This window comes from Monodon monoceros, unplaced genomic scaffold, assembly GCF_005190385.1.
Source record: "Monodon monoceros isolate NGI ecotype Baffin Bay Population unplaced genomic scaffold, NGI_Narwhal_1 Super_Scaffold_13, whole genome shotgun sequence".
Classification (NCBI taxonomy): domain Eukaryota; kingdom Metazoa; phylum Chordata; class Mammalia; order Artiodactyla; family Monodontidae; genus Monodon; species Monodon monoceros.
Window position 1 is genome coordinate 44,656,693 of NW_021703769.1, and position 26,113 is coordinate 44,682,805.

Genomic DNA, 26,113 nt, shown 5'->3' on the forward strand with positions numbered 1-26,113 from the left:
TAACGGCCGGGATGGAGGCGGGAAGCATGGAGAAAGCAAAGGGGAGTGATCTTTTCAAGAAACACCCAACTGCCCCCTTTACCTTTTTTGTCTCCACTATGGGGAGGTGGGGGGCCGAGAGAAAAAGATGTCAATGACCATTGTTTGCTCGTGTGCGATGTTGCTCCGCCCCCCGAGTCTGTCGTAAACCTGGCGCGGGACTAAAATAAACCCCAGATCCCGCAGCTCTGGGGGCTCGCCGCGCCGCCGACTCCTGGTCACAGGCGCTGCCGCCCCGGCCCAGGTGGCGGCGACCCACGGCCGCCGCGTCCCGCCCGCGCCCGCCCCGGGCCCCCCTACCTGGCCGTCCGCCGAGCCATGTCGTTGAGCCCCAAGCACACGACGCCCTTCTCCGTGTCCGACATCCTGAGCCCCATCGAGGAGACCTACAAGAAGTTCGGCGGCGCCATGGACGGTGCGCCGCCCGGCCTGGGGGCGCCTCTGGGGGCCGCGGCCGCCGCCTACCGCGCGCCGCCGACCGGGCCCTCCTCGCAAGCGGCGGCCGTGGCGGGCATGCAGCCCCCGCACGCCATGGCGGGCCACAACGCGGCGGCGGCGGCGGCGGCGGCGGCGGCGGCGGCGGCCGCCACCTACCACATGCCGCCCGGCGTCCCGCAGTTCCCGCACGGCGCCATGGGCGGCTACTGCAACGGCGGCCTGGGCAACATGGGCGAACTGCCCGCCTACACGGACGGCATGCGGAGCGGCGCGGCCGCCGCGGCCACCGGCTGGTACGGCGCCAACCCGGACCCGCGCTTCTCGTCAAGTGAGCGGGGCCGGGAACGCGGGACGGAGGGCAGCGGACCGCGCGAGCTTTTCCCGCCACAGTCCGAGGCGCGGGGGGCGCTGGGACCGGGCTCGGAGCGGGCGCGGTGTCCTGGGACCCTGAGCGCGCGGGGGGCGCTGGGACCCGGCCGGGGTCGCGCGGGGCGTCCTGGGACCCTGCGCGCGCGGGGGGTGCTGGGCCCCTGGGCGCGCGGGGCGTCCTGGGACCCGCCGGGGCCACGCCGGCGTCGCGGCCGCAGCGGTGTGAAGAGAGTTGGGCGGCGGCTCACTGGCATTCCCTTTGGGCCCTCCCCAGTCTCCAGGTTCATGGGGCCGTCAGCGGGAGTGAACGTGGCCGGCATGGGGTCGCTACCGGGCATCGCGGACGCCGCCAAGTCGCTGGCGCCACTGCATACGGCGGCGGCGGCGCCGCGGAGGAAGCGCCGCGTGCTGTTCTCGCAGGCGCAGGTCTACGAGCTGGAGCGGCGCTTCAAGCAGCAGAAGTACTTATCGGCGCCCGAACGCGAGCACCTGGCCAGCATGATCCACTTGACGCCTACGCAGGTCAAGATCTGGTTCCAGAACCACCGGTACAAGATGAAGCGGCAGGCCAAGGACAAGGCGGCGCAGCAGCTGCAGCAGGAGGTCGGCCTGGGCCCGCCGCCGCCGTCCCCGCGCCGCGTGGCCGTGCCCGTGCTGGTCAAGGACGGCAAGCCCTGCCAGAACGGCGCGGCCACGCCGACGCCCGGCCAGGCCGGCCCGCAACCGCCCGCGCCGACGCCCGCGCCCGAGCTGGATGAGCTGTCGGCCAGCCCGCCCGCGCTGCACGGCCCGGGGGGAGGCCTGGCGGCCCTGGACGCGGCGACTGGGGACTACGGCGGCGGCGCGCTGGGCGCCAACCTGCTCTATGGCAGGACGTGGTGACGGCGTGGGCCGGGCGGGGTCCCTCGTGACGCCTGAGGGTCGGCTTGGACCGACGGCGGACGCGGAGCTCGCAAACGGACGGACGGGTCGTGGAGGCGGGCGGGCGCGGAACCTTACTACTGGGTGTGGGGACGCGACAGCCCCAGGATCGAATCACGAGCATCGCGCCAGGGGGCTTTGAGGTGGTCATTTCCTCCTTCCAGAGGTTCCTAAATTATGTGAAAAGCCGGCCGAATCAATATCCACCACGTTCCTAACCAAAGCTCTCAGAGTTTTAAACGTTGGAGACTTCGTTGGTGTTTGTTGCTCTAAAAACCAACCCAGCTTTAGCAATGAATTCTTCTTGGAGTGGAACTTACCTTGGGAGATTAATTTTCGAATCCCCTTCCCCTTAAGTGCAATTTCATTAATGTTTGATGGAAAGTAAATTTAATTGTAGCTCAAGGTGGATCATGCACATAGCAACATTATTGCAGAGGAGTTATTGCCATTTACAGAAATGGAATAAACTTAATCAAAATATTGCTTATACGAATTGAGATAGCTTTTTAAATTTAATGCTGTTTTTTAAATGTTTTGATCATTATTTGGCAATGAGTGTTTGTATATTACCCTAAAAGAGGATTTTCCCCCTAATATGCAGTTCATCAAAAGAAAGGAGGGTTGTAAGCTACTTTTTATATGGAAACTGGTCTCCCCAATGAATGGATAAAATAAATGACACCCTGTCTTTCTGTAGACATGTTATTTACTCTTTCTAAGGTATTTGCTTATCTTAATTTGAATACCGTGATAAAACATTAGAACAAGTAAGCAAAATTGCTAAGATAGACATCAATTAATTAACCTGTTTGAAAGCATGTCAAGAAGAGAATAAGGTGATTTACTGAATTGTAATCAGTATGTAAAGAATAAGTAACTAAAATATTTATAATTTTCTCATATTTAGAACTTAATAGGGGTTACACACCGATTTTGTTGGTGTTTTCTTGTACAAATAATGTATTTACTCTTTAATATGATGATTTATATTTCCTGTGTTTCAAAAGGATATTTAAATATAACTTAAAAGAACCTTAAGTACTTTTTTTTTGGTAAGAGTCAAATGGTCATTTATTTTTCACTAAGTTGTATAGGTTTTTTTTTTAACACTACTTGGCATGATGTGACAACACAGCTCAGTTGACTCATGATTTAAAGAACTGGTAGCGGAGTAAAAATACTAAAAAGCTGAAGAACGTGAGCTTATGAAATGAAGAAAAATTAAAGACGTTAACATGGATAAAACGTGATTTATAATGACCAAAACATCTACCAGAGACCTTAACGCTCTTCTACATTTGAAGTTTTAGAATTATAGTTTGAAGCGAAACATTTAACTTCACTGTTTGGGTGTTTTTCTGAATGTGCAAAGTGCATTCTTTAAGAAAGTGTTTTAAAAGTTGCACTTTCTCTAAATGTATTTTATATAGTGAATAATAATAATAGTAATTAAAAACTCCAGTTCCTTCCACAAAGAGAAAAAACAAAACCCAAAACACTAAAGAAGCAAGTGGATCAGCCTTTATCAAGGGGCTGTGAATGCATTTTTGTAAAATGATAACTGATTTTTAAAACATTTTACATAAAAAAATAAGCAAAAAAATAGTATGACAATGGTGCAATGCACCTGAAGGAAATTTTCCCAGTTTGGGTTTTTGCATACTAATAAAATTGACTTTCAAAATATTAGCCAAGCTAGCATGACTATTACTGATGTGCCACATTTCAAAATGCTTGTTTATATTGATCGGATTCCTTCAAATTCTGAAATTTTACTTCTAGAAAACATGTTCTAAAAGTTCACATGGTTTGTAATTTTTTTTTTTTTTTTTTTACAGCCCAATACTTAACAAAAGCAAGAATAGCTTATGGACTAAGGGGTCCAAGTAACATATTTAAAGAAAATAAATCTTCATGGACAGTTTTTTCCTTGCTAATTTCTGGAACAAAAAATCCCTTAGACTAAGTGAACTCTCTATCAAAAAGACCATTAAGAAGAAACAGCCTTCTTTATACAATATTTTCTGAAAGTGTATTTGGTACAGGCATATCTTTTTCCTTTCAATGTTCCTTTAAACAGTAAAGGACCCAAGCCAGAAGTAATTGCTGCAGAGGGCTTAACATTCTATACCCAGAAACTTACTGAGTTTATGTGTGCACATCCTGAAATTAGGACAAGGTTTGATTTTGAAACATTAAAATAGAAAATGTTTTTATTATAGAATTCCACATTCTGATTAATGCAAAACAAGAGCTTTTTTCTTCTTTTGCAATTAATGCTTTGCAGATCTTTTATAAAAACACAAACGGCCAGACTAGGTGAAACTCATTAACTGAAGAGGAGGATAAGTGTCTTCACGACCAAGAGGGAGGGCTGGCGCAGGGTCTAAGTGGAACAAAGCCCCTCCAAAGTTTAGCAGAGGCCACGGTAAAACTCGGTTTCAGAAATGCTAACTGCAGATGTGACACTTTCCTAAATGTTTTGGAGTTTTACAGCATTCTAACGTATCTTTTCCAATTGAGGCACAGAAACCAAGATCCAGAATCAAAGTTGCAGAGAGGAACGGCAGGGATTGCAGGTACTGTTCTGAAATCTGTGTTGGGATGTAAATTGAAGCGGGGTGTGTGTGTGTATGTGTGTGTGAGCGCAGTGTTGAAGGATACAGGAAGGGTGTTTTGTATATGGAAGGGGGGATGGTGTGTGTAACCCAGTTGTCTTCTATTTAAGGCTTTGCTTAGAACTAAAACCTAATGGTCGGAACAAGTAAGTCAATCAGATTTTTATCAACACAGATGTTGTGTTCAAACTCCATTCTGCTATCGACTGTTTACTTTCAATTTAAAGCAAATCAGAGACTCAATCCTGTTCACTAAATGCAAGCAACTTCCAAAGACTTGCTTTGTTAGCTGCATTGAATACTGATGATGTATAAACTTTTAGAATAAATTGGTGAACCATAGTCACATAAAGACCCATCGACTGGATTTTTAGCTATGAATTTGTGCATCAGATGGTGCACTGTGTAGTGGCAGTATAAATTTCAGATGTAGTTCAAAGCATGAATGATACTGCCCAACTGTTTAATATAACACTAACGTGTGGATAAAACCCTGTATGTTAATTACTAGTCCAGTTTTTAAAAACAACTGCTACTTGCCATGCCCAAATACAATGAGACAGGGCAGTAGGATACATTTTATTAAAACTGAACTAAATAAATAGACTTTTGCTAGTGAGAATTGGTGAGCATCTGGACAAGATTCAAAGAAGACTTGAAGTCAGGAATTCGCTCTCTCCAGTAAGTATTAAGATAACTTTGTGATTTTAAGATCATTTTATGTCATTACTTTTAAGCCTGGAGGTAAGCTTAAATGGAAGCTTCTGAAAGAGGTGTTTTGGTTTCATTTGTCTTTGCTTTAGAATGTTTACCTGCAGTTGAATGAAATGCCTTTTATTTCAGTTTCTAAATTCCATGTAACCTCTTATTTCAGTAGTTGCTTAAATGATTTCCAATAAAAGTTTAACCACGAATTTGCACAAGTCTAAGTTGTGCAAGCTATTTTGGAGTAGTGAATAGCTCCATTCCCATTTCACACACACAAATTAAAGCATGTTCCTCTTTGGCCCTCGTGCATGTATACGGTGTCAGACAACAAGCAACGCAGGCATTCACTTCACCCCGAGTGGGGCGTTTGCTACTTCATTAGTTTTACTTTTTTCCCGGTTAGAAGTAGCAGAGCCGTCGCTCGCGGGCACGCGTCCGGTGGGTCGGCTCCAGGCCGCCCTGGGGGCGGGAAGCGGCGCCGACGAGCGGGATGCAGCCGGGGCCGCAAGCCGCCTGTGAACCGGGCGTCCAGGTGACTTCGGAGAATGTCTACATTCTAATTTGGAAGCAAAGCGAAATTCGCTTACGTTCAGGCTTGGAACTTAAATCAGCAGCCTCGGGAGAGGACCCTTTCCGCTCTTTCCTTCCAGGTCCCGGTATTCGAACGCGTGCGGAGCTGAGACGACGCTGGGCTGTAGGGGAAGCTGCGGCGCGGGGTCCGGCCGGGGATCCGGGCCAGGATGCCGGGTCCCCCGAGCCTCGGGGCCGCGGGCGTCCCCGCCCCCGCCGAGCGCCCCCCGAGCCCGCCCGGCCGGCCCTGGCTCGGACTCTGCCTGCCGGTCATCTCCCCGCCTGCCTCCCCGACGCTGCACGGCGGCCGGACAGCGCTTCCGATGGATGGCCGTGGGCTCTAAGGCTTTGCCTCACTGGACCCTACAGGGAAGACAGCTGCTCACCATGGGCTCTTAGCGCCGCGATGAAGTCGGGCTGTTTCCAGGTTCTAAGATTCTTACAAATCTTTAATGAGACCCTGAAAAAACTTGGCCCTACGTAAACGTACTACAGTGGAGCTAATTACATAAAATTGACCCGTTGACTTTACACCCGAATATGGAGGGGATAGTTATAGCTTTAAACATGCCATTTAAAGTTCTAAAAAGCGTGTACTTGTTGAAATAACAGGGCGTTTTTCTGGGAGATTCAAACGTGGGGGCAAGTTAGAAAGAGATGCAGAGTAAGGAGAGGGAAGGAAGCGAGGTCTCACCACCCGCTAGTGGGACTCTAGCCGGCTTAATTTTTCCATCAGGCTTTTTGCTTAGGTGTCTTCAGAACACTTTAAACATTAATTTTCAAACTTGTTTGTAATGGTGAAAGAGCCAAATCAGAAAGTTATTTTAGACACGCTCATGATAGCTTAAAACAAAAACTAGACCAAAATTAAAGATTTGAGAAAATACAGGTTCTGCAGAAGTGTGGGTATGGTGTACTTACGAAGCTCTGTACACTAAGACAGACATGTATGTGGGCTCCTTTGGAGTATGCAATACTGATTTAGGCGCTATACATTTTCAGTATTTGGAAGACAGAGAAATCTAACAGAAGGTATTATTCCCACTTTAACGTATTGTGAAGTAATATATAATGGTTGTGTTAATTCTCAGCAGAGAGACTCTTTACCTCAACAATAAAGGACCCTGCTCTATTCACCCATCAGCAATGAACTCAATAGCTTCAAAGTACCTTCCTGTCCAAGGTTTAAGGTGGGACTTTTTCTGAATAGATTTAAGATTAACAAGTGTGCCTTTGTAGAATACTAAAGCAAAAATGTCCGAGGTCAGAAAGTCAGACAGAAACCTTACTTTACAATCTGAGGCTACAATGGAAAGGTGGAAACAAGGCAGCAAGTCTTCATACGTGTGTCTGGGTTGGTTGTGGCAAGGAAAATGCATATGGAAGTGCTGCACGTGAACTGCAAGCGTAAATGTAAGGAATTATAGTGTGCTTAGTAGCAAGAAAAAGTTAAGTACAAATTGGAATCTATTGTGAAATAATGCAAAAACCTGCCAAGGAACATAGGCAATTTAGCTAGGAATTAAACTTTTTAAGTTTTCTTTCTTCTTTCTTTCTTTCTGCCCTCCCATTGGGTTCTGTGTAGTGTTTTTTCAACTTAAGTACAACTGACCTACACCACTGTGTTACTTCCAGGTGCATATAATGATTCGATATTTCTATACATTACGAAATGATCACCACAATAAGTCGTTACCATCTGTCACCACACAAAAATAATATTATTGATTATATTCCCCATGTTGTACATTCCATCCCATGACTCATTTATTTTGTAACTGGAAGTTTGTACCTCAATCCCTCTCACCTATTTCACTCATCACCACTCCCCGGAATTTTTCAACTTTTCTTAGAGATTTAAAACCAGTCCTTAAAACTGCAGTATAAATCTAAATGAAATTTGTAAAATGTAAATAATTTATTCTCATGAAGATTTTATAATTTGCCAAATCAGTAGCAGACACATACATGGGTTGGTTGGGTTGTCTTGCTGACCATATCCTCTTAAAATCTACTTCTTCACTGATTTTCTTTTGACATCTAATTGTAGAAATAAATTATTGTCTGATATACTGATTAAAGAACAACAAAAAGGGCTTCCCTGGTGGCGCAGTGTTGAGAGTCCGCCTGCCGATGCAGGGGACACGGGTTCGTGCCCCGGTCCGGGAAGATCCCACATGCCGCGGAGCGGCTGGGCCCGTGAGCCATGGCCGCTGAGCCTGCGCGTCCGGAGCCTGTGCTCCACAACGGGAGAGGCCACAACAGTGAGAGGCCCGTGTACCGCAAAAAAAAATAAAAAATTAAAAACAACAAAAAAAACACATGCTTGGCCAAGATTTTCAAAGTTTAAATACTGTAAAAGAAAAACAAGAGACCAGGGTTTTAAGTTTTTTTTTTTTTTTTTTTTTTACTAAAGTCCAGAAATTTCCATATGACAAGTACATTAATGAAATGTTCCCAAAGAAATACTGAACAATATACACTCTAGTTAGCTGAGAGTTCCAGCTCAAGAGTTCATACCTAATTGTGCATTAAAAATCAGCATGGATCTTAGATGATCTAGAATACCACTGTGTTTTGAAATCCACAGCTGGTTTGATTTTTGAACATAATGAAAAACCAGTATTCCTGTTCCATCAAATGTGTTTTACAAGCAATAATAAATTCAGATCCACTGTATTATGCAACACACATCTTTGGAAAGCAACATAAAACAGTGAGATCGGATCAGTAGAAATATACACAGTTAAAAGAAATACACAAAGTACTGTAGTTTTATTAAAAACTACTACTTGAGAAAGAAATCTTTCCACAAATAGCATAAAACTGTAGAATGATGAAAGGATTTGGGAAAGCTTTACAAAAGCCTAATTCCAACTGTATCTTCCTGAAGGTGGTGGCAAAGGGTATTTCCTTCCTTCTCTGGGATATCCCTGAAAAAAGAGCAAAAGAGAGAGTTTATCTTCTGGATTAACACTCCTGCAAAGAAACTAATCTTACTTCTCTGTGGAAAAACACACTATAAAGAAGGTGAATATGTCTTACAAGTATATCACATGGAAGGTCTCCTTAAACTGGTGCTTTTGGTCTGCAGCTTCATAGAAAGCTGCATGCAAAGTGGGACATCAGCATAAATGCTATCACTGATAACTAACCAAACAAGCCTTAACAAGCGCTTGAGAAATTCCTTAAAATGCACACAAATGAAGGATAGTTAAGTGTCCTGTGTAAAACACTTGTCATTCTCAATTCTCCCTACCACCCCCTCCCCAGCTCGTAATTCAAGCCACACTGTGGTAAGGTGCCCACATCATCTTCACACACACGTATTATATACTAGGAAAGTCGTTTTGCTTAACAAAGGCAGGCGCTTGCTGCATCAGCTGAGGCCTAATGAACTATTAATTTTAGGGTTTTTTGTTTGTTTAGCTAAATAATAGTGTACCACATTAGGTTATTACATAATCAATTACTGGCAATATTCATAACAGTTCCTAATATGCTTGCAAATAACATTTCTGTACAACCTGAAGGTAAATGTGACGTGTCTCCCATCACAATTCCCTTTCTACGGAGGATTCTGAAATGGACCCCCTTCCCCATGTTGCCACTCAGAGCGCTTCACCAGTTTAAATTATAACATGAATATGTGTAGTCCTTCAAGGTCATAATGTAGGCTAAGGACTTGTTTAGTCGTATAAACTCCACTAAAAATATAATGAAGTCATAATTTTACTGCTTTTAACAATAAACGTCTACAATTTAATAGCGCTTCAAAATTCTGATTTAATTAAAAAAAAAATCTCCACAGAAAAAAGACTTAAGAAAGAAATGTATTTCCAAAAGGTCCTAAAAGAATTATAATGTACAACCAGTTTGCATCTCCTAAGCGAATAAGAATTTTACCTCGTGTAACAGCAGAAAGCTCCTTTAAAGGGACGGGCTCCCCTAAAGGAGGCAGGGGAGGTGCTGAACTGGGGTCCGAAGTCACAGGCGTCCCCAGCTCTGCTGCCCAACCCAGAGGCAGGAGGGTTAAGCTTTCGACTCCTGACTTGGAAAAATGAGGTGACTGGACTAAACTTCTTCCAGAACTTCTTCTAGTTGCAAGTGTGCCTTCCTTTCAAAAATATTCATCATTTAGGTGGCCCAGTGTCCCCTCGACACTAGCAGCATAAATAGTCTCAATCTATGGAACCTACCAATAGCATCTGTAGAGATCTCGGGCTGAGAGTATGCAAAGTCATATTCTACAAATTGATTCTAAAGAACTGTAACAAAATTCTCTCAAAAGACAAGATGATTACTTTCTTGTAAAGTGAACTGAGACTTGTAAGAATACACCAAAAAAGCGTGGAAAAAAAAGATTTTTCTTAGCTGGCAGAAGATTTTTCTCAGCTGGCAGAACAAAGGGACACATGGCAAGAACCTGAGTTAGAAAATTAATATTCGAAGCACTGCAAAAGGCTGTAGGCGACACCAGGTAAGCAATTTAAAAACCACTTCACATCACCACAGGTGCCAACTCCAGGAATAGCACACACTCTGAATCACGGCATTCAGATCCTGTTCTCTGGCAAGCGTTTGATTAAAGAGCATGTAAATACTGGCCAGGGTGTCAAATGGCTGGGGGACAAACAGACTGAGGCAAACAGACCTCAGGCTTAAATGTTGCTAAAAGTGGATGCTATAAAGAGAAGGAAATAAAGCTTACATTTACTGAATTTGTCTAGGAATTACTATACTCACTCAATGTATAGCTGTTTAAATTTAGTTTAAAAAAAAAGTGGGAAATTAGATAGGAAAGGTTTCTTTCCATGAAGATAGAGAACAGATGAATCAAGACAGAAAACTCCCAAGAGGAATAAAGATAACAGCTGAAAAGGTGAAATATTACTTTCAGCTTCTAGAACATTACCATTTATTTTGAGAGATCTAGTTTCTATGAAACTAAAAAGCAATACCCTAAGGATAAACATGTTTTGGTGACAGACCATATTTGTGCTAAATATCAGATTGCTGTGATTAAAGGGGCTTTTGGTCTGAAAATTCTTCAGCGTCATCAAAGGATAACCTATTTAGTGAGGCAGATACTCACCCCGTATACATTTTTAATGAGGGATCCAAGTTCGACTGAGCTACTCTATCAGTAACTTATCCACAGATGTTTAAGGAAACCAAAACCAAAACAAACCATGGAGTCCCAAGAGGCATGGTTCCATTCAAAGTGAGCAGTAAGCTTTCCATGCCACAGTCCCCGCTGCATCACCTGTCTCCCGCCGCGATCATCACGTCTGGGTGCATAACCGCCCGGCCCGGCGAGCATCTGGTACTGGTTTGGCTGGAAGGCTGCGTTTGGGGTTTGGAGCATCCGGTTCCATGGCAGCAGAGGTTCGGCCCCAACGCCTCTGTGGAAAAGCATCATGTTTGCATTAAAAGTCAGAAGCCTAAAATCTGGCAGGTATCATCATCTCCAAATCTGAGGAGAATCCAATCTGCCTGGATTTGTCGTAGGGGATATGTAGTATCAGAGTGGCCTTTATGTCCCTCACAGTGAGTGTTGTTTTAACATGTTTCAGGAAGTATCAGCATTTATTTAAAAGGATGTTTAAACTCAATCGAATCAGAAAGGTCTGACTTAAAAAAAATTTTGTTCACCTTCAACTGTCAAGTTTCCTTTTTAGTCACTTAAAGTTTTGGGCCCAAGATCACCAAGTTGGCTACATTTTAAGATGCTATCCAGGGCTTCCCTGGTGGCGCAGTGGTTGAGAGTCCGCCGGCCGATGCAGGGGACGCGGGTTCATGCCCCGGTCCGGGAAGATCCCACATGCCGCGGAGCGGCTGGGCCCGTGAGCCATGGCCGCTGAGCCTGCGCGTCCGGAGCCTGTGCTCCGCAACGGGAGAGGCCACAACAGTGGGAGGCCCGTGTACCGCAAAAAAAAAAATAATAATAATAAGATGCTATCCAAAGAGTAAACATGTACAAGACAGGAGAATGAGGCTTTATTTTAAAAAATGTCCAGGCTGGTTCTTGGAGTCCATTCTTTCTAGTTAATTGCACACTGCAAATGAATTCTTACTGCTGAGTATTTTGAATCTAGGGTAGGGGACTTGGCTGTTTTTTCCCATCCATTATTCTGCTCAATATGTCAGAAGGTCTGATCAGGAGGAAACCTTTTCAAGTTCTATTGATGCAGCTTTCAATTGACCACGGTGACCTAGCAACGTGAGCACTAATTGGCATGGGCTGACTGGCATTTGGTGTACAGTTTACATGGGAACACAGATTCAACAGCTATTATAACCCAGTTTGCTGGCCCAGATTATGGTCAAAAGAAATGTTTTAATTGTCTTCAAGTGCCTATTTTAACTTTGCAGATACAAAGCAACAGGTATGATGTATTAAATCATAACAATTTAAAACTGTCACATCAACAATGTAGCAAAGATTACCCTCTAAAAGCGATCACCATGTATGACATAACTTTCTTGAGGCATTTTCCTCAACTTCCAGTTTATAGAACAGTCACTACAAAGAATAAACAGTAGCAAAATTCTCCAGTATATTTTAGCATTAGAAGCTTTGGGGCCATTACAGATGTTGGGAGGAATTATAAGCAAACTTTAAATTTGCTAAAGCACTGACTAGCTGGTATTAGCTATAACTGATAGCTTATGAATTTCACTTCCTAGGTCTTAGGGGGAAAAGCCCAAAGCTGGGCTCACTGGGTAATGCATTCTTCTCACAGCTATTCAAGCTTGAATCCATCCTCTCTACCCCCCACTCTCCTCCCTTCACTTGGAGCTTGCCTGTTTTGTTTTGTTTTTTTTCAAACACCAAAGATAATTATTTTTGTGTGATGGCTCTAAGAACAGCTCTTTTAAGAACTCTAGAAAGGCCAATGCTATTCTTCACAGTTCGTGGTGAAATCAGGACTCTAATAATATAATTTTCTGTGAGTCAAAATAAAATGAAAAATCTGTACCTCAGAAAGAATATGCATATATTCAGGGCTTTTAATTATTTTTTGGATTCATTAATACAACTATATTTTAGTGAGAAGGCCTCATCTATTTAGCAAGAACAGCTCCATATGTAGAGAACATATGGTCTCTTCCACCCTCTGCAGGACTGAGGGGTTGAGGTTTGTGCTGTGACCAAGGAGGCTCATCAAAACTGAGCATGCAAAACCCACTTGCGTTAAGTGCCACTCACACATTGTATTAACTGTGATCATTTTTTCTTTACAGTTTTATAATGCTAAAACTCACTCAACTGAGTTTCAGGAAAATCTGCTGGTATGGATAAAATACATTATAAATGCAATTTTACATTATTTTATGATTTAAAAATAGGTTAGGAACAAAGCCACAATTTAAAAGCACAAAGTTCTCCTTTTTGTTTGAAATGATTACTTGAACTGTTTTTGACAAAAATAATGTTTATAAAAATAATTTAATTAAAATTAAATGGAAAGAGCAAGTAAGAGGGACATGTACTACTCTCTTTTTTGCTTGTAAGTGGCAGAAAGGCCTTTATTTTACACAAGTTTATCATTTTTCTACACTGTACTAATTATATTAGTTTGCAAATACTTACAAACTGAAATTTACCCTGGAAAATACATTTTAAATCTGGGATGGAAGCGCTGAGGCTGACACATTTTAACTTTTAAAAATCAGTAGCCATTGATTGAGGCAACTTAACTGAGGCATTTGGCATCGTGAATGGCAACAATATTCTTAAGTTTCTAAATTACTGCTCTGGAAAGTAGCTGGTAATGTGACATAACTACATACTACCACTGGGGTATCTTTATGTGTATGTGTGTGTGTCTGTGTGTGTGTGTGTGTCTGTGTGTTTGTGTGTCTGTGTGTATGTGGCAAATCAGGTTTGAGCTTAGCACCCATTTAAGTTAAAAACTAAATGGATAAAAAACCTTGCATACAGCCAGAAAAGAGAATGCTCCGCCGGCAAAGACACAGACAACAGGGCAGAAACTCAGGTGAGGAGGAGGCACATGCTGGACCTCACTCACCATCAACACAATGATTGCTAGGTTGTCTCTGTGTGGGGAGAAGAAGGTGGGGGCAGGGATGCGCCCAGTGTATTTTTAAGTGAAATGAATATATGAATTATATATACTATTTCAAAGTAGGAATTAATTCAAGAAACAGTGTAGTTTATTAAAAAAAAAAAGTACACTCAAAATTTTCTTCTCTAATAGGGTTTTCAACCAAACACTCAAAACTGTGCAGTGGAAAAGTACTGAACTAATGATCAGTAAAACCTGGTTCTAGGAAGAATTCTACTTACCAGTTGTGACATCTCAGCAAAGTCAAAGTGACTATGAGTTTGTATTTTCTCCTCTATGTCTTGTAAGGTCAGAAAGGTTAGACTGACACGTGCTGTAGAAACGAGTGATGTACTGTATTTGCTAAGAGGCTGGCTAATAGAGAAGTTTAGGAGGCTGAATTCAAACTTTGTTTTCTTTATGAATAAATGGTGTGTGTCTTAAATGACCGTGATTTAAGACGTAAGAAAGAATTATATTACGCTCACACGTAACTTCCGCTCTACAGCATGATTTTAGTTTCTGACTAAAACTAAACCAAAAACATCCACAAAGTATGTCCCAGATCTGTTGGGTTCACAGAGTCAGTCCAGAAGATACCAACTTGGCTAGGACAGAACAAAAAAAAACGATGGATGTCAGGACACAAGGTGATCATCTTAGGGAAACGATGTGTAGAGGGAAGGAAAGCTTTAGGACTGAAGAAAGGGTGCCTTGGAGGTGGAAGGGGCTCCTTTTCTTCTATGAAGTCCCTGTGGCATATTATGGAATGCGATGCTCACAGTCAGTTTTCTGATGAGTTTCGCTTGAGTGAAAAGTTTCCTAGTAAAGGATGGTGAGGAAGAGAGACCTCAGATAAGCTACTGAATTGTGTGCCTCAGTTTCCTCATCTGTAAAAATAACAACATCCACTTCAAAGGGTCGCTGAGAGGAACAGTGAATTCACGTTTCTAAAAGCATGTTAGCACAGTGCTGGCACTTCCTAAGCAGATAATACTGGCGATTATTAACAATATACGAGAAAGGCAAGCAACAAAGTGGAGAAACCAAATCTTAAGAGCAAACTTGACAAACGTAATGGAGAAAGACAGTTATTAAAATGAGATCAGCGTGAATGTGATAATATGTAATTTAGAAAAAATTTACCCCTCACTCATTTAATCTGTTTGACAATGGTGCTACTCTGAGGATGCTGAAGTGGTACATACCATGTGCCTTGAGCACTTATACTGAAAACAAAACATAAACACAGGCAGTAGCAGTTATTTTAAATTAAAATGCAGCTTGCACTAAGTAGCTGATACTATTAATAAACAATTGAATAACATAATTTCTTTTATCTTCTTGAAGAAAATAATGAAATGAGGTTTTGGAGTCTCTAAAGAAAGACCTTTCTTAAAGGGGGTAGAGGTTATAACCCTGTTCAAATAACAACACTTCATTCATTTCAGATGTGAACAGCTCAGACTGCTAAAACGGCAGAAGAGAGGCAAACAAAACAGATCAGAACTGGGGAAGGCAAAGAAGGAAGCCGTACTATGTGGGGGCTTAAACTCGTCTTAGCATTTACTGGTGCTGGCAAGACCAGCATGAGACGACAGACTTTAAAGCTGCCCTTAAAAAATTATTCTTCAGATGTTAATATAATTATTCATAACACGCCCGGCTGCCTTGTCGTGCAGAGACCACCTGACTTCGGAGAGCACAACTTATCAATGAAAGAACACATGTCAAACATCCCTTGTTATTAAACCATGTCACATTCCTCCTCGTCCGTGGTACTTATTAGACTGCAGATCCCATAATCCTCTTCTGAGTCCCTTCTGCATTTAATTCAGTTCAGTCTTAAGTAGTTAAAGAAACTGTTTTCAGTGGCAACTAATAACTACTGACCTACAGTGACACTGCACTACAATAGGCCTGTCAGCCCTGAAAAAGTTGTACCAAAGAAGCTGATTAGGACTTCAAGAGGTTTGCAGCAAGAATCAATGGTTGGTCTGTGCTGACGCTGCGCCGCCGGCACAGAAATGATGAAAGTGGAACTCCATTAGTTATGCCTCATTAAGCTGCACAACACTTCTCAAAAGAAATTTGTTTAGCCTGACCAAAACCTAATACAACTTTAAGCTCTCTGTGTTGCATTTTTCAGGGCACCTCAAAAGCATCAATAAAATAAAGGCCAAGAACCAAGAAAAGCAGAAAAGTATACAGGCATGAATCTTTTACCTCAACATGTTAACCATCTATTTTCCTAAAGAAAGGGCACAAGAGAAACTATTTAGAGGGAAGAAAGTATATTTCATACCACAGAGAAAGCCCAAACTTCAAATGCTGATGTGAAAAGTTACTGAAAAGTCGTATTTGCTTTAATATTACCTGTCAAATCTTTGCTGCTGGAAAAGGGGAGGAGGACCTCGCCAGGAATCCTGGGGCCTCATATCTGGAAGATAAACAGGAAAGGGTTGAACAGGAGATTTTTTTTTTTTTTTGAAAAGTAATCACTATTCAGCTACCCACATATATTATAATTAAAAATTCTTGAAAAAAGTTGAGACTGAATATAAATTAAATAACTAGCATAATTACATACCCTGGAAATGTAAAAAGATATGAAACCAACAGGGTCAGTAAATCTGTTAAATTATTTCTCCTTTGATAACAAAACACAGTTTTAGAAGCCCTGGTCATTGAACTCACGTTTCTCTCTCCCTCACCATCTGTGTATATAAAGCTATACATGTGTTTTACGTTTATATTTTAAACGCTGTGCAAAACGATGGTATTTTGGTTTTATCCGTAAATACAAACTGAACGAATAGTAACTCTAATAGAAATCCTAAAATTTGCCCCCGAAATGTGTAAACTGGAAAGAACGCTGACTTGCCTAGCTGTGCTAACATGAAGCAGACAGTACACAATCTCTCGAACACAGGTCAGAAGACATGTTCATAAAGGGACTGCCCACTTCCCTATTGTTTTCTGAGAGTCAAACCTCTTCCCCTAACAGAAGCTAAGCTGGGAACATCGAACGAATTACAAGGAATAGTTAAGTGGCTGCTGGTCCTCTGTGTAAATGGGATGAAGGGCACCCCCAGCACAGTCAGCAGGTTGGTATCAACCAACCACCATTCCAGTCCCCAGTCTCAGTCATCTCAGCCACCTTCCGGCAGGGTCTGAGTGTGACCTAATTAAAACAGCTGTTCCAGGAGTTGTCTAATGAGGTCTCCGCGTGAGGACAGTAACCTCCTCCAGACTCCCAAGGCCCAAGGACAACAAGGCTTACCATAATGTATTCAGGCTCACATTTTAATGGAAACACAAACTAGAAACATGCTTTTCGAAATTACTTTCTTAAAGGAAAGAAGAAATGAAAGCTTATCTCTGGTTACCAACCAAAAAAATGCAATCTGGGTTTACTTGGGGGCGGGGGGGGGGGCAGAGAAAAGAAGAAAGAAAAGTAGAATTGTGCTTTAAAACCCCCTGCAAAGGAGAATCTGGAACAAGTAAAGCACCTGGCTGCTCACAAAGGTTCCAGCATGAAACACCCAGCTGTTGCTGCTCTGGAAGCAACACAGTCGAGGTACTGGCCCAAAGAAAGCCTCCTAGATGGACAAACCACCCCAGGGGAGCCACCCCAGCCCCCGGCCCAACGATCAGTGCACGCGCGAGGCCTACACCACCATCACTTCCAAGCAGAATTCCATTCTGAACTGAAAGAAAGGTGGCATCCCTAGTCAATCTGCATTAAGTCCCCCTTTTATCTCTTAAAAACCAAATTAGTAGCGGTCAAACTGAGAACAATGCTGAGGAGGTTTCCCGTTGGTCATTAGATATTCAGAACCTGAATGGAAACTCAGGAAGCTCATTGCCACACAATCCACAGGAAACAGGGCCAGGATCCCTAGTCTAGGCCCAGAATAACTTCTGAATCACTATGCAGACTGTACACCACCAGAAAATCTAAATCAGAGGAGGGAAAACCAGAAATTCTTACAAGACAGCAAACCACCTGTGCAGTTTACTTCTATAGAGAAACTTAAAATACACTATACGATTTTCAATGAGTTACGAGAAGGCAATCTACCGAAAGTAAAACCAACATTTTGGCCACTTTTCCTGATGATTACTTTGTTAAACTTGTAGTCCATAACTATTCAGATACTGCACAAAACTTAGGTCAGTGAAAATTGGTTAAAATGTTCCCAGAAGTATTATATTTTAGTGTCTTATTATACAAAACTAGCTAATATAGCAAAGGTCAAAAGAAATACAGTAAATTTCATTTGGACACCTGTCTAGCTCTGTACTTCACATGTCCCAGAATCACTGTGGTCACCCTGGAAACATGCCTCTTTTTAACATAAAAACTTAATTCCATGATTCTGGTTGCATGGTGTCTCTTTATATATGATGTCATCACAGAACACACTCTCCATGGTACTAATAAAAGCTTCCACACAGGATCCCTAATAAATATAAAATTGAATGAAGATAATAAAAAAACACATTTACATTAAGAAAAGCCTTCAGAAATGTTTATCGTAATGTTTTATGAAAAATAAAGTCAGGGAAAAAGCTGGTATATTTCCTCCCAGGAACAGTATTAAGTGGAGGGAAAGTCCTCACCATCAGGAAATACATGTTCACTAGATCCAAATACGCTGCGTGCTAGATTAAGCACACCAGTATTTCTAAGTAGAATTGGAATGTAATGTTCACTAAGTGTCAGTGCTTTTGGAGAGGGGGAGCCCTTCTCAGTAGTCTAATTGTATACCTGTAAATGTCTAGAAAAACAGCCAGAGCTCCTACCCCACCAATTCTGGTATGCCAGGTGCTGCCCACTCTGTTTTGCTTTCACTATTTCTCACCTCCAGGACAACTTTTTTTTTCCATACAACAAACTCAGCACATGCAAAAACTATAGTTTTTTGTTAAAAACCTAAGCAAATTGTGTTAAGACTTTAAAATATCTCTTGCTTTCAACCCAAGAAGAAAAGGACTGAAGACAAATTTCGAGGCTACCTGTAAACAAATCTCTTCGTGTGGCTCTGAGCAATATATATGGCCCTTAAGTGTTCATAAAGCAGAAATATTTCCTGGCTGAGAAATAGAATGTAAAACAAACTTATTATCATTCATTTGTATGGCTCTAAAAGAAGATCCATTTGAGAAGGAGAAAAAAAAATCCGAGATAGTGAATTGCACTTCACAAATTACAAGCAAGAGAGAGAGAAAAAAAATGACAGCTTATTTTTTCCTGTGGTCTTTAAAAACATATCCCTTTTCTAGAGCTCTACAGCCACAGAAACCAAGGCTTCACCCATAGCTCCTCAAGTGACAATCTACCTAATCAGTGTAGCAATCATGGAAAAGATTCCATGTTTACTGATTGCACTAATCAAAAATCACTTTTCAAATGCAGCTAATTGACAAGTTTACCGACTGAAATGAAGAGAAGTGACATGTCACGTTCTCCAGGTTGCAGAAGCGAACGCTTTATTGATGCTGAGCACTTGGGGCTGCACTTGACTCTGACAAGTTCCCAGTACCTGGACAATCACCCGTCAGCCAAAAACTGACACATCAAAGACTGACAGTGAGAAATGCCTGCAGCAGACACTCAACAGAGCTGGAAGTATGACCAATGGCTCTCCTTGATGTAACTCTGCCCCACATGAAAAACCAGCTATGATATTGATACTACAAATATTTTAAAAGACTGACTAAACAGTTTAGATCTCAATTTTACTAAAATTATTTCCAAACAAATTTTTTTTTTTTTTTGCGGTACGCGGGCCTCTCACTGTTGTGGCCTCTCCCGTTGCGGAGCACAGGCTCCGGACGCGCAGGCTCAGCGGCCATGGCTCACGGGCCCAGCCGCTCCGTGGCATGTGGGATCTTCCCGGACCGGGGCACGAACCCATGTCCCCTGCGTCGGCAGGCGGACTCTCAACCACTGCGCCACTAGGGAAGCCCTCTAAACAAATTTTGAAGTTCAAAATTCTATAAAGAGGAATGCTGATCTTTTATCACTGAATACTTTCACAGTATCTACTATGTGCCAGGCACTGTTTCAAGTACTTAATAACTTAAACTCACTTACTGTGAATATTTTGTGAGATGGGTGTTCTCTGTACCATTTTAGACGTGAGGAAAGGGAGTACTGACAAAAGCCTGCCTGAGGTCACAAGGCTAATAAGGGTGGAGGGAAAGCCAGGATTACCCCCCCCCCAACACACTATGCTGCTCCATGGTTCACGTGCACTTGTGCTGTCAGCTGAGGTGACTCTTCATGTTATTTTACGTCAGAAGGACCAGGAGAGCTGCCTCCTCAACCAGGAGGCTCAGGAGCTCAGGGTCTCAAGAAGGCAAGACCGGGGATCTCTGCAAACTACTTTCAATATTTCCAAAGTTTAGAATTCACATGACTACACCCACCCAATTAAGACAGGAAGGAAAAATAAACATACTTTATTAACACATGCACTTCAGGAGTAAGCATCTTGACAAACAGATTCATGGGGAGAAAATAAAAGATCTTGGGTAAAACATCTGGAATCACTGCTTTTTTTTAATACAATTTTTACATTCACTTTATTAGTAATTTAATGTGGAAACAGTTAAACATTAGAAAATAATTCTTTTTGACATCTGACATTTTTTTTGAAAATCCATAATTACTTTTTTTCTGTTTTGTTAGTTCATTTGTATCCATTTTTATTTTTTTAATTTTTTTGAATTTCATTTTATTTTTTTTAATACAACAGGTTCTTATTAGTTATCTATTTTATACATATTAGTGTATATATGTCAATCCCAATCTCCCAATTCATCCCACCACAACCCCCCGCCCCGGAATCACTGCTCTTCTTAAAAGGGTAATACTACCTTAAAACACTTTGTATTCAAAAAAGATATGTAAATATAAATGTAAACGTAAGGAATCAGATACAAATTAGAAGAGAAAATACACAGAGAGAGATGAATGGATAGACAGATGGATCAACGGATGGATGGATGGACTGGTTGGCATATACATAAGGATTAGGTCTGTCTGCATAAATATGAAATCTAGAGGTCACAAGAGACCATGAAATAAATATGCCAGAAAAATATTAATGACAGTAAACTAAAAAAAAAGAAAAAAAAAGAAAAAAAAAAGAAAAGAAAAACCAAATCTTCTGTTGAGCCACATGTAAAGAGTACTGGGGAAAACATCCCAGAACATGGAATTTCCTTTCTTGACAGTTGGCAGCATTTGTCTGTGCTTATCATACAACTGTGACCAGTTTACTACCATGCAACAACTATTCTAGATTAGGCCGATTATTTCTCCAACACATCTCTTACAAAGGTATCAGGGAATACTGTGTCAAATGACATGGTTGCCTTCTAGGAAGTCCAATCTCACAACCCCAGGCTTTTCTAGGTTCTCGTATAACCAAGGGCAATTAGAAATCTTTAACCTATCGCAATCCTGCTTAAACTTTTACACTTCTGGCTTACACGGATATGATTCCCAATTTCCTCTCTCCTGAGCAGGTATCAGATCCTTATCGCTACCTCCAGGCAGATGGCATCAATGTCTTCAGGCATTTCAACTTCCACACAAATCAGAACTATCATGTTCTTCCATCTTCCTCCATCCTCCTGTGCTTCCAAACTCTCTAGTCCCCCAGGTGCCCTCAGTGCACAAAGAGCCTCATCTCTCTCCTGCACTTCGCACGTTCAACTACACAGCCCTTTAGCGCCTCCATTCCCACCTTCTCCACTTGGAATCCACTTCGCCACAGATCAGTCCAGACTTTCACCATCTCTCCCTAAACAGAACCACCACCAAGTCTTTCCACAAGCAAGTTGTGGTTCTAGAAACGAGATGTAACTGCACATTTTTTTTGCTTTAAAAATTTTAAAACTCTTGCCAAAAAAGAGAAGAATTCAGTGGTTTGTGTGAGTCTAAGAATTAAGACATGACAACAAGCTCACAGTAACCCCTATTAGAGAACAAAAATGTAGGAAACACTTTCTAACTTGTTTTATGAGGCCAGACACGTGAAGAAAGCTATAAACTAATCTTTCATAACACAGAGATGAAAAAATAACCCACACTATACTGACACACGCACACAAAATTGATATATCACAAACAATTAGGCTTATTCCAGTAATGCCAGGTTAGCTTAACAGTCAAAAATCAATCTGTGTACATTCACCATGTAACAGAAGGAAAAAAACAAACAAACATTACCATCTCAAGAAATGGAGGAAAAGCATTTGATAAAATTCAATACCCACTAGAAACAAGGAATAGAAGGAAACTCCTTCTATAAATGAAAAAACTATAGCAAATATCATATTTAATGGTGAAATATTACAGGTTTTCCCCTTAAGACTGGGAATGAAACAAGGATGCCCACCATCACCACTTACACTGACTCACACTGGAGGTCCCAGGCAGTGCAATAAAACAAAAAGACCAAAAGACATCGAGATTAGAAAATGAATATATAGAACTGTCACAACTCACAGAGGACATGACTGAGTAGGGAAAAAATCCAAAAGAACATACAAACTTTCGGAATACACGAATTTTAGTGAAGTTGTCAGATAAAGTCAATATTTAAAAACCAACTCTTTATATATACAAGCAACAGGAAAATGACATTTAAAAGATATTACTTACAAAAACATCAAAATACATGAAATATCTACGAATTTTTTTTGTCCTCGGTTTTTTATTGTGATGATTCAAGACCCAGAGAAAAGCTACAAGAGCACAAGGAGTTCCCACATGCGCCTCACCCACTTTCCCCAAATGCTGGCTCATCAGATGACACTAAAAGGAAAAGGCAAGTTTTCAAGTGGAAAAAGATACTTCCAATACAAAAAACCCCCAAACAAACTCATAACCAGACTATAAAAGAACTCCTACAAAGTAAAAAGAAAAAGGTAGACAACCCTGTAGAAAAATGGACAAAAGACCCAAACAAGCACATCACCAAAAAAGATAATCCAAGCAGTCAATAAACATGAAAAATTGCTCCAAGTCACCAAGAAGAGGCTAATTCAACGTGAGTGAGCTTCCACTACCCGTCCCACAGAGTGGCTAAAAGCGAACAGGCTGACAACACCAGGGGCTGGTTAGAGCAGGGAGCAGCTGGACCTCCCCCACACTGCTGCGGGGATGTAAACCGGGCCGTGTCTGGCACTTCTCACGAAAGGTGACTGTGCACATAGCCCTGACCTTGCAGTTCTGGGAACGGACCCACCAGAAGCGTTTACAACACGCACCAGGACGTGAGAGCTTCACAGCGGTCCATTCCAAGCACCCCCAAGCTGGGGACCAACTCCACACTATCCCAACTGGACAGATAAATGACGGTCAGTCACATAATGGGACACAGGAAGCAATGAGAACAAATGAACTCGCGCTACAGCGACAGGCGGATAAATCTCAGAAGCAAAACATCCAACTAAAAGGGCAAATTTAAAAAGGGTAACGGTGTTAAGAGACTGTTAGATACTACGTTAAAAACAAAAAAAGACAAAACTAATCTATGGAAGTCAGGTTGTCTTTAATGGGCACGGGCAGTGCCTGGGGGAGGACACAATGGGGGGCTTCTTGGGCACCAGTAACTTCTTAATTAATTAATTTATTTGGTTGCATTGGGTCTTAGTTGCGGCAGGCAGGCTCCCTAGTTGAGGCAAAGCGGGCTCCTTAGTTGCGGCTCGCCCGCTCCCCGGTTGTGGCATGCAAACTCTTAGTTGAGGCACGCATGTGGGATCTAGTTCCCGGACCACGGATCGAACCCAGGCCCCCTGCGTTGGGAGCGTGGAGTCTTAAGCATTGCACCACCAGGGAAGTCCCAACTTTCTGTTTCTTGATCTGAGTGGTGGTTACATGACTGTGATCATTTCATAAAAATTAAACTTGTAGGGCTCCCCTGGTGGCGCAGTGGTTGAGAGTCCACCTGCCGATGAGGGGGACACAGGTTCGTGCCCCGGTCCGGGAAGATCCCACATGCTGCGGAGTGGCTGGGCCTGTGAGCCATGGCCACTGAGCCTGCGCGTCCGGAGCCTGTGCTCCGCAACAGGAGAGGCCACAACAGTGAGAGGCCCGCGTACCGCAAAAAAATAAAAATAAAAAAAATTTAAACTGTACGTTTATGATTTGGCACTTTATGTATGTTACATTTTAATAAAAAGTATATGTGAAAACATGTATAATAACCTAATTTTCAAAAATTGCATATATGAAGAATTAACAGAAGAAACACTGCTTATTTCACGATCATGGATTTATTGGTTTTTAAAATGTTTTACTATTATACACCATATTTTATTTAACTAACATGTATTACAGTTAACATACATTTAAAACATCAGTTAAAAAAAAAATCAGCCTCCCTACCTTCATAATCAGTTCCAGTGCATACTCTGTGACTAATTTTATATTCTAAGCTTAATACCACCTGACTACTTGCAGTGTACTTCAAGCTCATTTTTTTCTCTCAGTATTCCAAATTCCCCCTTGTTGGCTCAATTTAAATATCGCATCCTGGTTGATTTTTTTTCCATAAACTTTTTCACTCCTCCCATCCCCACCCCCTTTGAAAAGATATGTTAAATACAATGAGAGTCCCAGCACTGATCCTCAGGTGACTCAATGTTTACAAGTCACCAGGCAGAGAGGGCCACTTGTTTCTTGCTCAAAGTGAATCCCTACTTCACAAAGCATATTTCCTATTTTTTAATGATGTAATTAAAGAGATTCTAAGTGGAACAGATTCTAATCAAAGTTTCTAATCAAAGCTTCTTTGTAAGTATAAACAAATTTTATCTAATTAAGTGCTATAAAACAGCAAATGACGAGTTAGTCAAAGTAATAAAAGGGAAGAGGGGACCCCACTATTTTAAATAAAATGCCCAGATGCTGACAAGAGTTGTCTGTTTCCACAAAAGGCAAACTAAGAACTCTAGAATTGCAGGCCCTGAAGGGTATGAAATTCTTTACCTCTGGTATGACCTTGATAAATAAAAGAACTTTCTGACTTCTTTCTCTTACTGTTGGGGCAGGATCCTGCAGGGTGGAAGGGGACCTCGGATGCAGTACTTGGATTTATATGAATCCCACACTGAGTGACTTTCTGGGAAGGGACTCCATGACTTTTACAGATCCTCATATGGCCTATGATTCCCTGATTAAGCAAAACTGATCTAGGCAATATTTCCCCAAGTGTGGTACATGTCACAGGTGGTACAGAAGATGATTTTCTGGGGGTCCATGAACAAGCTTGTTCTCTTCGTGGTTGTATTCATTTTGATGTATATTTGAAAAAATACAGCAAGCGCATCAAAACCATAATGTATTGATACACTTTACAAATTAAAAATAAGTCAATTTAAGTTAGTGGAAAAAAAAGACTTCAAAGTTTTAAGTAAGATGTCCAGGTGCCATCTGGATAAACTATGGTGGCAGCAGGCCAGCAACTGGGCCTTAGGAAACAGGAGGTGGAAGGAAGCCACTTAACACAGAGCACGTGTGCTTTCACCTCTGCTACTCAAACCTCTTGCCACACCTCGGAAAGTCTACTCAATGCAACAACCTCAGGAATTCCCCACAACCACGGTCTTGAGAAGTACTGGCTAAACTAATCCACAGAGATTATACCTGGTTCTAGCACTTGCATCTCATTTTGTCCCCGTATTTGGCAGCTGTGATACCAGTAGAGATAGAAATAAATGGCAAAGAGCCACAAGGAAAAAGGAACTGATAAAGAACGTCTGAGTAAACAGCTGGCTTTAACAATTAGCTGGAGATGCTCTCACTGCTCACTGGTGAGATCTCAGGGCACAGATAACTCCTACAAAGTGATTAGACTTTTCTGTTGTATGTGGTACATGTTGATACATATTCCGCATGCATTACAAATGGAAATACTCAGAAATGCTATTTGCTAAATTTTCGGGGGAAAGCAGCTGAGGGAACTACTGTAACCAAGCAGATCTCCAAGAAGCCCATTAAACCCTGTGCCCCTTCTGTGCTTCCTTCACTAAATAGAATAAAACCGCTGAAGTCCACAGATTTCATGGTGGAGTCTAACAATGCGCCATTCAGTGTCATTAAGCCACACAGAGAGACACACAGACAGACAGAACACAGTGAAAACAGGACCCTGAGAGAAGGAGACCATCAGAACTCCTTTCTTACAGGGCTTCAGGTTAAAAATGGTTTTGTAACTAAATCAGCATGAAAACAATACTAAGTACAAAGCATAAATATTTCCCAACAATCCTCACTTTAATCTGGTTCTTTCTTTGACAGGTGTAACTGGTTTAAAAGGAGCTCTAAGGGTTCTCTGCAATAGAGTAGCC

At 42.1% G+C, this 26,113-nt stretch overlaps 2 protein-coding genes across 4 annotated transcripts in view; one reads left to right on the forward strand and one right to left on the reverse strand.

The window, feature by feature from the left end:
- The first annotated feature begins 345 nt into the window (after positions 1 to 345).
- On the forward strand, positions 346 to 1,728 carry NKX2-4 (NK2 homeobox 4). Its single transcript, XM_029219272.1, has 2 exons — positions 346 to 805; positions 1,121 to 1,728. The coding sequence occupies exons 1-2, from the start codon at positions 358 to 360 to the stop codon at positions 1,726 to 1,728; spliced, it is 1,056 nt and encodes a 351-aa protein (XP_029075105.1). The 5' UTR covers positions 346 to 357.
- Positions 1,729 to 8,045: 6,317 nt separating this feature from the next.
- Positions 8,046 to 26,113, reverse strand: part of XRN2 (5'-3' exoribonuclease 2) — a 79,753-nt gene continuing 61,685 nt past the window's right edge. For all 3 annotated transcript variants that reach the window (XM_029220120.1, XM_029220121.1, XM_029220122.1), the window contains exons 28-30: positions 16,115 to 16,178; positions 10,933 to 11,071; positions 8,046 to 8,599 (exon numbers count right to left, since the gene is read on the reverse strand). In XM_029220120.1, the coding sequence (XP_029075953.1) occupies positions 8,534 to 8,599; positions 10,933 to 11,071; positions 16,115 to 16,178 (269 nt within the window). In that variant the 3' untranslated portion in view covers positions 8,046 to 8,533. The remainder of the gene's footprint in view (positions 8,600 to 10,932; positions 11,072 to 16,114; positions 16,179 to 26,113) is intronic.

What these genes read in the sequence shown, in the direction of transcription:
- NKX2-4 (XM_029219272.1), top strand. Translation starts at nt 358, where the DNA reads ATGTCGTTGAGCCCCAAGCACACGACGCCCTTCTCCGTGTCCGACATC. An exon ending in GGACCCGCGCTTCTCGTCAA is followed by an intron (nt 806 to 1,120) that starts GTGAGCGGGGCC and finishes GGCCCTCCCCAG; the next exon opens with TCTCCAGGTTCATGGGGCCG.